At 42.6% G+C, this 12,910-nt stretch overlaps 1 protein-coding gene across 1 annotated transcript in view; it reads left to right on the top strand.

Moving 5' to 3' along the window:
- Nucleotides 1-12,910, top strand: part of cacna1ib (calcium voltage-gated channel subunit alpha1 Ib) — a gene marked incomplete at its 5' end in the record, with an annotated part of 169,963 nt that overhangs the window by 33,684 nt on the left and 123,369 nt on the right. The window contains one exon of the mRNA XM_084573466.1: nucleotides 2,806-2,939. Coding sequence (XP_084429592.1) covers nucleotides 2,806-2,939 — 134 coding nt within the window. The remainder of the gene's footprint in view (nucleotides 1-2,805; nucleotides 2,940-12,910) is intronic.

The following is a 12,910-nucleotide window of genomic DNA, read 5'->3' as shown; positions in this document are numbered from 1 at the left end:
AAATAGAAACAAAAGTGGCTTAAGTGATGACTGAAGTTTCGATTTTCTACATTTTTTGAAGCAGTAGCCAACTCAAACTTTAGATGATCTTGAAGACTCATCCTGGAGGTTTATTTTTCAGTTCTCCTGCCTTTAGACTGTATTCTGAAATATTTTCACCGACCAAATAGCAGTTTAATTTAAATTTTCGTCACAGGTTGTTGCGTAAAAACCCGCATAATTTTCATCTTTCTGAACAGGAAATTCAAGATTATCTGTAACAAACCTAAAGAAAGACAACTGCAGCACTGTATTGTGCATAATTTGATCACGTTTAATCGGATACTACACCGATCAGCCACAACATTATGACCACTGACTGGAGAATTGAATTACATTGAACATCTTGTGAAAATTCAGTGTTCTGCTGGGAAACTTTTGGACCTGGCATTCATTCGTAAGGATGTTACTTAGACATGTAGCACCCACCTAGACCAGACCAGGCACCCCCACCCCTTAGCAATGACACTCCTTCATGGCAGCAGACATCCCCAGCAGGATGCAGCCTGACACAGGCACACACACAAAAACACTTTAGGAACAACTCCATCTTTACACAATATTAGGCAGGTGGTCATAATGTTATGCCTGATTGGTGTATATTTTATTATTTTATTTTTGGCTTGTTTTGGCAGAAAGTACTAATGGTAACATATTTGTGATCAATCTATACTGAAGGGTATATCTACTGAATACATCAGTGGATGATAAATTAGCCATACACACAGAGCTGTCCACTCATTAGTGTCTCATCTTTCTCTCTCTGATGTGTTGCCCTTTCTGTGTAGGATAAAAGAGAACTCTAAATATATAATTCATAATTGCTCTTGTGCATTCTAATTGTCATTTTTTTGACGGGAAAAAAAATCAACACATTATTGGTTTGCCATGGAATTACATGCCTTTTGTAATTCATGGTCAATGGAGGGTGAATCCTACTCATTTTGGTGGTCCCTGAATTATCCTGCCTTGTAACTGGTATAAAGACATAGAAGGGCATACGTGAAAATACATAATAAGACAGACAAAGCAAAATAAACTTCAGAAATGTCAGAGGCGTGTTTTTCTGCATTTTCATCTCCCTTGGGTTAGCAAACTTTAAAGAAGGTGGCAACTCATCCATCTTCCTTGTGTGCCAAAGGTCAAGGTTGCAAACTTTGACTGTTTGTTCACATTTGTAGGCCAGTCTGGCATTGTGACGCCTCCGGGACCGCTGAACACAATCCTTGTTTTCAGCGGTGAGCGAGTGACAAAACAATATCCACATCAACGGTTCAGATTCAGATCGTGTTGCCTACAGTACTTCCCACTGTAATCAAATTACAGGCAACACCAAGCGTGTCAGTTCGTCTCTAATCCCCCTGAATACACAGAAAAGAACACCAGCTAATCTGGGCGTTTTGCTCACAACAGCAATAACATGCATTAGCAAGCTGGGATCTTTGATTTATTTAGATTTTTTCTCTCTCTCCCTTCTTTTAATTAGAAGCTTGATTAAAGCTGGGAGTGAGGTGGGGGTGGGGGGGGGTTGATTGTGGCTTATCTCTGATTATTGCTGAAACAAATTATTTTCTATTACCCCACCGTTTAGGGCAAACTGCTCAGATGGGGAGAGGGCGGAGGGGTGGCGGGTGAAGGGAGCCGGAAAGAAATAGAGGTTTAATAGAGAGAAGATTGAGATGGGAGGAGGAGATATGGAACTGGCGGGGGAAAGGGAATAAAAATAAGATAGAATAGTTGAAGGTTTTGAAGAGGTGAAGGTTGAGATAGGAAGTTACTGAAACTTGTCTTGGCTTAGTGTTCATTTGGTGGGCACACTTGTACGGGATTTCATCCCAGTTTACCTTCACTGCCACCTTCATTTGTGATGGAAGCAAGCCACAGTGATTGGGCAGCTCATCTCCAAGATGACAATGGGATGTAATGGAGACTGAGAAGAAATCAACGGCTGCGTACAAAAGTCCACCCAATGGACAGACGGTAATCAAGCAAGTTTCTGATGGGTTGCATCCACGGATGTCTCTATGTAAACCCCAACTCACCACCAGTCCTTCAGAACTGAAGAAGCTACGTCTTCAAGAAGCTCTACAACTCCAGTCGCCTTTCTTTAATATTTTTGGATGTACCATGACCTGGATGACTGAGAACCTTCAGACACCCCATGGATTGGCTTCTGCATGTCCAGAAAATGAACAAGATGAAAAAGATTCCTCTTTTTCAGCTACATCACTGTGGACTGAACTCAACAGCTCCTAAACCCATAAAGAATCAAACTGATGGAAACTTCCTGCTCTTTGTTTTCCAAACTTGAACACTGACCCTAAAACCAAGTTTAATTGGATACATTTAATTAAAATAATAAGAAAACACATGTAAATTCAATGATTTTACCTTGCAGCACATTCATCAGCAACACTGGAGTGTACCTATTACGTTTGCTGAAAGGATTTAAGTTGCAACCGCGTCAGTTTGACTGGAGAAATCTTGAGAAGTGAACATCTTAGCATCATCCCCAAAGACAAAACCATCCATTTGATGAGTCAGTCAAACTTGACTGTTCCCCCAGTGCCACTCTATGTTGTTGACATCTGGCAGAAATGTAGTCATTAACCTAGGCTAGGTGCCAAGGATCTGACAACTTGCTTTATTTTGTTTTGGCTTGATGTACTGAACCATTTTGGTGTTGAACTGATATTCGTCTATGACTTTTTCTCCCTTTTCCTTCTTGACGCCTCGTCTCTTTGTGTCGTTGTGTCTTTCCGTCAGGCCTTCGATGCGTTCATCTACATCTTCTTTGCTCTGGAGATGATCATAAAGATGGTGGCTCTGGGAATCTTTGGCCGACGCTGTTACCTCGGGGACACGTGGAACCGGCTGGATTTCTTCATCGTCATGGCTGGGTGAGGACCTACGTTTTAATTCATTTGATCTATTTTCTGTGACGGAAGACTGTTGAGGAAATTTCTGGCGCAACTTCATGTACTTCCAACTGGCCAGTCTATTAAAGTTGTCCCATTTATGTTTAAAGGTAAATGGAATACCACTTGAACACATATGTATCGCTAAACTGGTAAATAAGCTGACACGTATGCAGTGAGGTGTTTACTTTACATATTCCTAAGTCTACTTAGCTAATCGTAAGTCAAACACCAGATATTATCAATGTTTAATTCCACACGTTGAAACTGTAGCTTCCTCTTACAGCATGTTTGAATTATTTGGTGGTTAAAACATTTAATCATGATTTATTGTACATCTATTTAAAGACCGGGCTCCACATCTCCTTTTTTTGGCTCTGCCTTCTCTTTCTTCCCGGCGGCTTGTCAGTGTTAAATATGTGACTGGACGTTAAATATTAACATGTTGACAGTCCCCCGGCTCTCACCTGGGACACGGCTGGCGATGCCAATAATGATGCAGTACAGCTGAGCTAATCACAGCAACGGAATTGAGTGAATCAGCTTAAATTTCCCCGCTATGAATATTGTATGGGTTCACACTGTCACTGATGACTTGAATGAAAATGGGCCAAAACCTTTGGCTGAGGGGATAAAGTCACTAACCCTGAATGATTTCACTCTTTAGGTGAAATCTTGTTACTAGTGATGGGCAGTTCAGAAAAGAGCCGACTCTTTTGCCACAACTCCCAAGGAAGAGTCGGCTCTTTCAGCTCCCGACAGGCTCTTTATTTAGTATCGTTTATAGCCTGATATTTTAGCCCAACACAGCAAATACATATGGTTTGTGTGTTGATAGGCCCCTAAAAATAGTCTCAAATGAACAAAACACTGCAAACAAATCCACAGAAGCAAAAATAGAACCCAACTCAGTAAACGAACAATATAAATGTCCTTGTGCAGGTGTGTGGTGGAACCTACTCCTAATGTTATTTTCATTTTCAGTGAAGACACTCTGCTCTGCTTTCCTCAATGTCTTCAAATTTCAGACAGATGCTGCTTCATTTACGGGTGTCACACATAACGACGTGCACCCGAACTTCCTCACCACTGTCTGCTGTAACTCAGTGAGCCACAACGTCCGTCCGCCTCTCTGCTTTCACATAATGGCATGATCCTAAGTTGTCACATGTGATATGCCACATGGCGTGCCCGTCAAAACAAAGTTCTACCTCATCCTGACAGAGATGAACGAGCAAAAGGAAAAACACAATTGTGGGAAAACGGGTCTCACTCGATGTGAATCGGCACTTCCGATTCACTACCATGTGTCGGCTCATAGAGCCGGCTCTTTTGCGCATGACACATCATTAGTTAGTACATTCTGTTTTGCCACAAAATATGTGTGCAGCTATTATTGAATTAATTAGCTCAGCTGTTAATCTACTGCCCCATTAAAATAACTTAACCTTACTCCTGACTCTAACACTACAACAATATGCCGACTATGTGAGTTTGTGCCTTTGTCGTCGGAAGCTTATATTTTGCTCAGAGCACCTCTTGCAGAGAGAGATGCCACCTGTTGCAGTCTGTCTTGATGGCAGTGGCAGAGTTGCTCTTTGTGGTTCCCTTTGAAGATGTTCTTTCAATGTCATGAGTTCAAGTTGGTTTCTTATCTGTTGGCCAGGGCAGACACTGGAAAAAAAAAAAAAAAGGTTTCTTTGTACCGTAAATGAAAGTTAGCACTTCAAAGGACAAAGTGTCCATGAAGATTTTCACTCTTTCAGGTCATGGCACGCCTAAAACAAAGCTAAGACAAAGATAGATACAAACTCCCGACCCGTCACTTTGAAGTGACGACAAAGAAGTACAGATGCCTTTGTTTTAGCTTTGCTTCAGATAAAGGATAAAAATGTTTGAAAGTTGCAGTCTGTCAAAATGTATTAAGGGTGCTTTCACACCTGTTTCATTTGGTCCCTGCCAACGTTCTGGTTGGTTTCATGTCATGACAGTGACGAAGAGCTCACTCAGGAAACGCTGATGATGAGCATTGTTGCTCAGTGCTGTTGGGAGCTTTGGGATTTGTGAAGAAAAAATGTTACTGTTACTCCGGCACATTGGGCTACACTCAACTCCTTATTTATTTTTATCATTTATTCTACGCATTACATAGAATGTTAGTCATGTAGGCACATGACCACACACAAATTATGGCGGCATCAAGGCACAAACATGTTAGAAAAAGGGCAGAGGGCGCCAGCCGTTTCTTAAACCAAAGAGGATGAACACCAGTGGCCTCATATACAGTACAAAGCAGGATCAAAGAGTTACTCCGTACTTGAGAAGTACATTTTTACTCTTTATTATTTTGAAGTAGTCCTACTCATATATGACGACAATTTAAGGCTACTCTACTCACCTCTGCTCATTATTACGCATCCCTATAATGAGCACATCCCTGCTCATCTCCTGACAACCATACACAACGGTTGCCAAATGATTCATCTGCATTTATTCGCTCAGGTGCTTCCGTTCGTGGTTTAAGAATAATATCCTTTAACCTCTATGCATTCATGTTAAAATCACATATACCGTCATACAATTGCACGGTCGCCCCATTTTTTGGTCACGCCCCAAAACGGATTGTGCCACAAGTTACAATGGAAACAGCCCAGCCCGTTTGCCGTTTGTGAGACATGAGGCTTTTCAGGTTTTGGGTTCATACTTCAAGTTGACTTTCAGTGAATGTCTAAATTTGGTTGTGTTGACCTTCATCACTTCTGATTCGCTCACTTTTACACTCGTAAAATCCTGCACGAGATATGTTATTGCCACAGGAAGACGCTGGATTAAACATTTTACTTTTGATACTCACTCTTTATATTATACTTAAGACGAAGATATTGTTTTCCTAAATTAGACATGGTTAAAAGTTTTTTTTTTTTCAAATCATTTTTATATATGCACTGCAGTCTTGAAATGTAGAGCCTTTCAGTTCAACGAGCAATTGTACTTGACAGTGAGAAATTAGATCGAGGCCAAGAACACAACGGAAAAAGCTCACATCTTCCAGCAACAGCTTGGCACGTAAGAGTTAAAGTAATTAACGTGATTTGATTACTCAAAACAATCAATTTGCATCCTATCGTTTTTATGTCCCTTAGATTTTTAAATAGATCATTAGCATGCAGAGTGGTACCCCCCGTGATCGGTAAACAGATCCCCCTTTAAAGGAGAAGACACCAGCAGGGTGTCTGGGGGATACTGTGTAAAAAATATATCATCTGCGCCTCTCATTAAGGTTTTCTAAAGAGGCGTCATCTGAGGAGACATTGTAACTGAACGTGACGTGCTGCGTCTAAATAAATGTCCAGTCGCAAACCGCAGGATCAAGCTACAAATAAGCAATAAGTAATGTAATGATAATTAAATAGGATCTTAAACTCTTAAAATTGACGATGCCACTTATTACGTAATTGTGACAGTTTTTCAATGCTTCAAGAAATTGATGGTGGCCAATGAAATCTTTAGGATACCATACTCTCTATTTCCAGATCAGGCATAACATTATGACCACCTTTTTAATATTGCGTAGGTCTCCCTTGTGCCTCCAACACAGTTATGACTCATCAGAGAATGGACATGGGCCTTCTGAGGGTGTCCTGTGGTGTCTGGCAACAGGATGTTGTTAGTGGGGACCTTTGAGGGGAGGGGCCTCTGTGCATCATGCCACAGATACTTGATCAGTTTGGGATCTAGAGAATTTGGAGGCCAGGTCAACACCTTGTGCTGTTCTTCATGATTTTTTTCACTTGTTCCTAAAGCGTCATTGTGTGTGTGCCTGTGTCAGGCTGCATCCTGCTGGGGATGGCTGCTGCCATCAAGGAGTGTCATTACTATGGGGTGGGGGTGCCTGGTCTGGTCTAGGTGGGTGCTACATCTCTAAGTAACATCCACACCAATGAAGGTCCAAAAGTTTCCCAGCAGAACACTGAATTGTCACAAGATGGTCAATGTTATTTACTTCTCCTGTCAGTGGTTTTAATGTTGTGGCTGATAGGAGTTGCCCCCTGTAGTTTTCATTGTTTAATTTAAAATGCATTTTTCTATCTTGCACATTTTCCCTTCCACTAGTTTTTAATTTCATATTTCCTCAACACTTTTCTTTATTTTTCCATCAAATAAAAGTGAACATCAGTCACTCTCTTTTATAACCGTGGTTGCTCTAGATTTTCCATCTCTCTACTGTCACCGACACAATACTCTACCCCCTGAAGGTAAAGATATTATTGCCACCATCTTGCTTTCTAGTACGCTTTGATCCATTTTAAGGTTTTTTCACTCCAGTCACTCGGTGTCATATACGTTCCAGCACCTTCCCTCTTCTCCTCTTGCCTTCAGTGATCATCCTTTAAGCAGCAGCCACAGAGACCTTTCACCTCATCTCCACGCGCTAAATCCCCAATGCTCAGTGAATGCATGGCAGAGAGATTCCTCCACTGCCGCCACCACCGCCACCAAATTACTCCCCGGTCTTACAGCCACCACATGCGGCGTGTGTAGCGACAAGGAGGAGGGGGGGTTATGTGTGATAAAACGCTACACCCCTGGGAACGAGTGTGCTGTGAACACAAACGGTAGGCGAGCTGCAGGAGAGGGATTAGGAGCAGCGTGAGTTCCACACCAGTCTCCGCTCAGCTCGCCTGTGCCGCTGAACCAGACCGTGCGCATAGATTGTAGAAAACAATATGAGAGCGAGATGGTTTTGTGTGAACTTTGAAAAGCTTGCTTTTTTTGTGTGAATTCTCCTTCCGGCACAACCCCCACTGCTCACTGTCAGGGAGGACATTTCTAATTGTGGCATGCACAACTCCAACGGGAAGCTTCACTCATTGTATTCTTATGAGGTATTTTTAGGGGTTAGGTGGGCTTTTTTAGATAGATAACTGCCATGTTCACTTTGTCTATTTTTTTATTTTAATAGAAAATATTCTTGCTCGCTTTGCTCAGAAACCTATTTTAAACATTCTTCTAAAACCCTAACCTAAACTTTCAATGAAACCATGCAAGTATACACTAATCTATCTATAAATCAAGAAGCGTCTGTGTGTCTGTCTGTCTGTCTGTCTGTCTGTCTGTGGCACGCATATCTCGCGAACCGTTGGCCCGATTGATTTGAAACTGGGCAGGTGTCTCGCTACGGGCACGAAGATGTGCATTGCTAAGTTTGACGTTGTTTGGATAAGAAATGTAAAATATATCGGTAAAATAGGTTTTCTCCGCTCTAATATTTCCACTAATCCTCATACACAGCACCTGTAGGCTCCCACTATAGGAATACATACTTCCGACGGGCACTGCACTAGTACGTTAAAATATATCTGGCCATTCCCCTTTTTAAGAATACACACACAGTGTACACTCTCTCTTGCAAGTTCATCAGGGAAAACAAATGCATTTAATAATATTAGTCCTGAATTAAACAGTTGTGACTCTCACAGATGACATACTGATAGCGGCTCTGCTATATACAAGAAGAAAAAAACCCCAGTGCAATACGATATCTGTCTCCCCATATTCAGATCTTATGTGTGGGAGATTACATATAGGGCTGCTCTTGGCTCTTGGTTATGGTAATAACATCCAATGAGTGATGCTGATCCTAATTTGTTGCAACACTGCGCCAACTGCGTTTGCCTTGAGCAGAGTGGACAGGGAGTGTTTGGAGACAAAAAAAAGAGAAAGAAATAGGCAGTGAAACAAAAGAAGGCATTAGGGTGATAGAGGGCTGTGTTTTCCTGTCTTCGGTGCATCGCTTTTGGCACCTGCCATTATTCAGCATATGGGCTTTTCTTTGGTCTTTGCTTGCAGGAGGAGATTGGTGGTTTGGTTGTGGAAACAAAGCGAGGCACGCAAGAGCACTGGAGGCATGAACATGCTTTTTCTTGGTGTAAAGTTTGTGTGATTTAAAGAGTTTCAGGGCGCCAGGGTTAAATATTGGCCATCATATTCCTACATCTCTAAGTCAGGTGGTCTGGGTAGCATGTGACCCATAGACTGCATATAAATATGGACAATGCATTACCACTTCCTTGCATTGGCCAAACTGGCGCTATTTTCCTGGCGATATCGGCAGTGCCATCTTGCGAGATTGGAGCCAGAGTCTGTGCAGAACGGTCCAAGAGTGGAGCCACGCAGAGCCATGCTATCGATGACTCGCCCACACTTCCTCTACTTACTACTCGACTTGCGTTTTCGTGCAGTTAATACTGCGCTCTGTTCTACCTCCACCAGTTCCAAAGAAATGTCAGATTATACACTGTACTTATTGTTATTATTATTTTTTTTCAACTCTCACGGTCCTATGAAGCGGTTGGCATGTCAACTGGTAGTCATCATGATGTCACATCCTGTTTCTATAGCATCAAGTAATAAACTAAAACGAAACTTATCAGAAAAATTGACACTTGAGTATGCATCAGTATTATATCATCAGTATTATATTAACTACCTAAAATGACAAAACCATCCTTGAAAAAAAGCTATTTTAGTGTTTTATTTTTCCTAAGTCCTAAGTCCCACCCACTAATGTGGAGGGGGTGGACCTTATGACCTATACTGCAGCCGGCCACCAGGGGGAGCTCTACTTGCTTTGGTTTCATTTTTGAGGAGCTGTACATCTTTATACAGTCTATGGTGTGACCACATTCTTTCAGCAATGTGAACATGCATCTGGCCTGGCTCATATTAATTCAACTCCTTCTCAACAGACAACCTTTCCGTAGGTCGCCTGGAAGCCAGTCTGAATTTTCCCTGCCCACAAAATTTTTCTGGGGGAAAGTTGTTCAGGAGTCTGATTAAGTGTTTGTCTGGGAACTGATTATGCTCCGTCAAAGATCTGTCTGGCGAATCAAAAAGCTTGGATGGGCTTTATGTGGTAATAGTGAGAAGGGATTACAGAGATGTAGTCTTAAATGTCATCTGAGCGCCATATAGTAAAATTTGTTTACAACAAAATGTGTCTGATTGATTGTAGAAGTATCCAATTCTACGTAGCTGTATTTATTTCTCTATTTTGTCTTAAACACCCTACGCTTATGCCTAGGGACTGTACATGGACAATTTTGCATCCTTCATATTGCTTTGAAAGTACTGGACTACTTCAAACTGTCACAAAACAAAACTGTGGTTTGTACCCTGAGCCAGCACCCCATAAGCACTACTATGGCCTTCTCTTTTGGCCCGTTGTTCAAAGTCTAGCTTTATTAACTGAGACTTTTTCCCAATCACTGTTTTTTTTCTTTTATCTGATCTTTGTGTGGTCCTCTAAAAGAACTAACACGACAGGTGGTGGAGATACATTACTAAATAATAGCCTAATGGGTGCGCTTTTAGTGACGGAGCAACTTCACGGCTCATTGCGCGTTGCAGCGGCCCTCGTTTAGTTTCGTGTCGGCAAGACTCGTACGGAAAACAAACAGAGCCGTCCGTCGCACTGTAACAGCGGCGGTGGGAGCAATCACGGGAGACGGCAGCTGTGTTTGCTCAAATTTCTGCCGCACCCCAAATTACGTAGGCGCTTATTAGCGTACGGAGAGCGGGACAGATCCGATCGCAAGTGGTCGCTTGTGACGCGCGGGAAGATACGTTTTAATCTCGAGTGTGGACAAACGTACATTACCGAGACGTCATACTGCTGTGTTTCTCTTGAGTATGTAGCTAAAATTATTCATTAATATCCCTCTCCTTCAGTGATGTTTGTATATATATATATATAAAAAATTGGAATCTGCCCCCTCATGTTCCTAGTGTGTTGTATACTTGTGTTTGTGTGTGAGGTAGAAATTGTGTATACTGTATATTTAAATGTGTGTGTGTGTGACTGTCACTGGGGATGGTGCTAAAAAGGCTATCTGTGAGTGCAGGCTGAGCCTCGCACCTCCTCTCCCAGGATCCGCTTAATCTCCCCGCTCCTTCCCTCTCTCCCTTCACGCCCTCTATCTGTCTCCAGCACTCTGCAGCAGAGGAGGCGAAGACAGGCCGTGCCGCGTTGACGGCCGCGGATGAAAAACACAAGCGATCCGGCTCATAAAGGAAGGGACATCAGAACGTAATGTCAGGGCTCATAAATTTACACATTTTACGCTCCGAGTGCATTCTCATCGAGCCCATTGTGAGAGTGACAACCGGGAATTTGTCCTCCGGTGCTCAGGCTGTTGCTCGCTTCCTCGAGGTCCGCTTCTCGGAGAATTACCCATCTAAGCTGAGTCGCGCAACTGTTCGGTGTGCCATCTCAGCCAGCTAATTACTTACGGCATTGCCTCCATTGTTAGAGCTATGGATGCAGGTTGCATGATTGGCTCCTGATGGCTGAGGCTGCACAGGACTTCAGCTGCTAAGAGAATTACCACAGTGGCAAACGATTATTCTTGCCAGACTGAAAAGGGCATTCTTAGACTTGAAGCAAACATTTTTTTGAGTATCAACTTTTATGGACTGCCACCTCAGATCAGAAATTAATGTTAAAGTGGTTTTATTTAATTTAATTTCAACATCAGGGAGTGTCATTTCTATGGGGTGGGGGTGCCTGGTCTAGTCCAGGCGGGTGCTACATGTCTAAGTAACATCCCCATGAATGAATGCCAGGTTCCAAAAGTTCCCCAGCAGAACACTGAGATGGTCAGTGTTATTCACGTCTCCTGTCATAATGTTATGGCTGATCAATGTTATCATAATAGATAGATAATAGACCACAGCTTTGACTGCCCAAAGGGGAATTGTTACCCATGTGTGGTCTGGCTGTGGTATCCAGCTGTTCTAGTGTTTCGGTTTGTTTTCCATGTATAGTTTTGACCTCTACTTCGGTGGTGTCCTTTCTAATTTAATATGACTTAAATATCCCATTGTCAAATCAGTGTTTTCTCCTGTTTTGGGACCAAGATGGCTACTGATTTAATAGATGGGAATACTCTTGGCGGTTAAAAGGGTTTGCATCGTACTGGGAGACTGTTAACCTCTGGGCGAGCGAGGCATATGCAAAACCTGTGACTCACCGCTCCACTGTTGTTGCTCACTGTTTTTCGTGAACCTGCCACCCAGTCAGCTCTGCTATGAAGACAAATAACGCGCGCCGCATCAGACGCTCCATCATGTTGTAATTACTCAATAACAGAGAACACTCTGTAACCTCACTGAGAATTGAGGAAGAAACTTGGCGTTCATTCATGTGGATGTTACTTAGACATGTAGCACCCACCTAGACCAGACCAGGCACCCCCACCCTGTAGCAATGACACTCCCCAGCAGGATGCAGCCTGACACAGACACACACACAAAAATGTTTTAGGAACAACTAAAAAAAAAACATGAAGAACAGCACAAGGTGTTGACCTGGCCTCCAAATTCACTAGATCCCAAACTGATCAAGTATCTGCAGGATGATGCACAGAGGCCCCTCCTCTCAACCCATAGGACCCAAAGGTCTCCTACTAACAACATGTTAGTCTGTTGCCAGACACCACAACACACCCTCAGAAGGTTCATGTCCATTCTCTGATGAGTCACAACTGTTTTGGAGGCACAAGGGAGACCTACACAATACTAGGAAGGTGGTCGTGATGTTATGCCTGATCGCTGTATACACAGCAATACATCTCACGGCAAGTGACTTCCCGGGCGGCCAAAAGAAGTCATATTGCATAGACAAACTGTATTTGGACAATGTTGGACTGTAGGTACTTTAAAGTAAATGGTGACGCCCAAAAACTCAAATCTCAGCTTTGACATTATGATGGCTGCTCCTTAAACAGTACACTTGCGAGGGTTTTCAGTCACCATGATAGCATGTAATATGGAATCTACAAATCCTCAGCTCTAATTTAACAAGACAATGTCGAGTAGATGTATAATTTAACTCGGTACAAAATGTGAATAACTGGTGAAGTCGTCTACGGTAACTTGTTCGTCAGCAGTCA

Source organism: Chelon labrosus (genome assembly GCF_963514085.1).
Source record: "Chelon labrosus genome assembly, chromosome: 2".
Lineage (NCBI taxonomy): Eukaryota > Metazoa > Chordata > Actinopteri > Mugiliformes > Mugilidae > Chelon > Chelon labrosus.
Note: the sequence above shows the minus strand (reverse complement) of the source record. Positions and strands in the feature narration are given on the sequence as shown.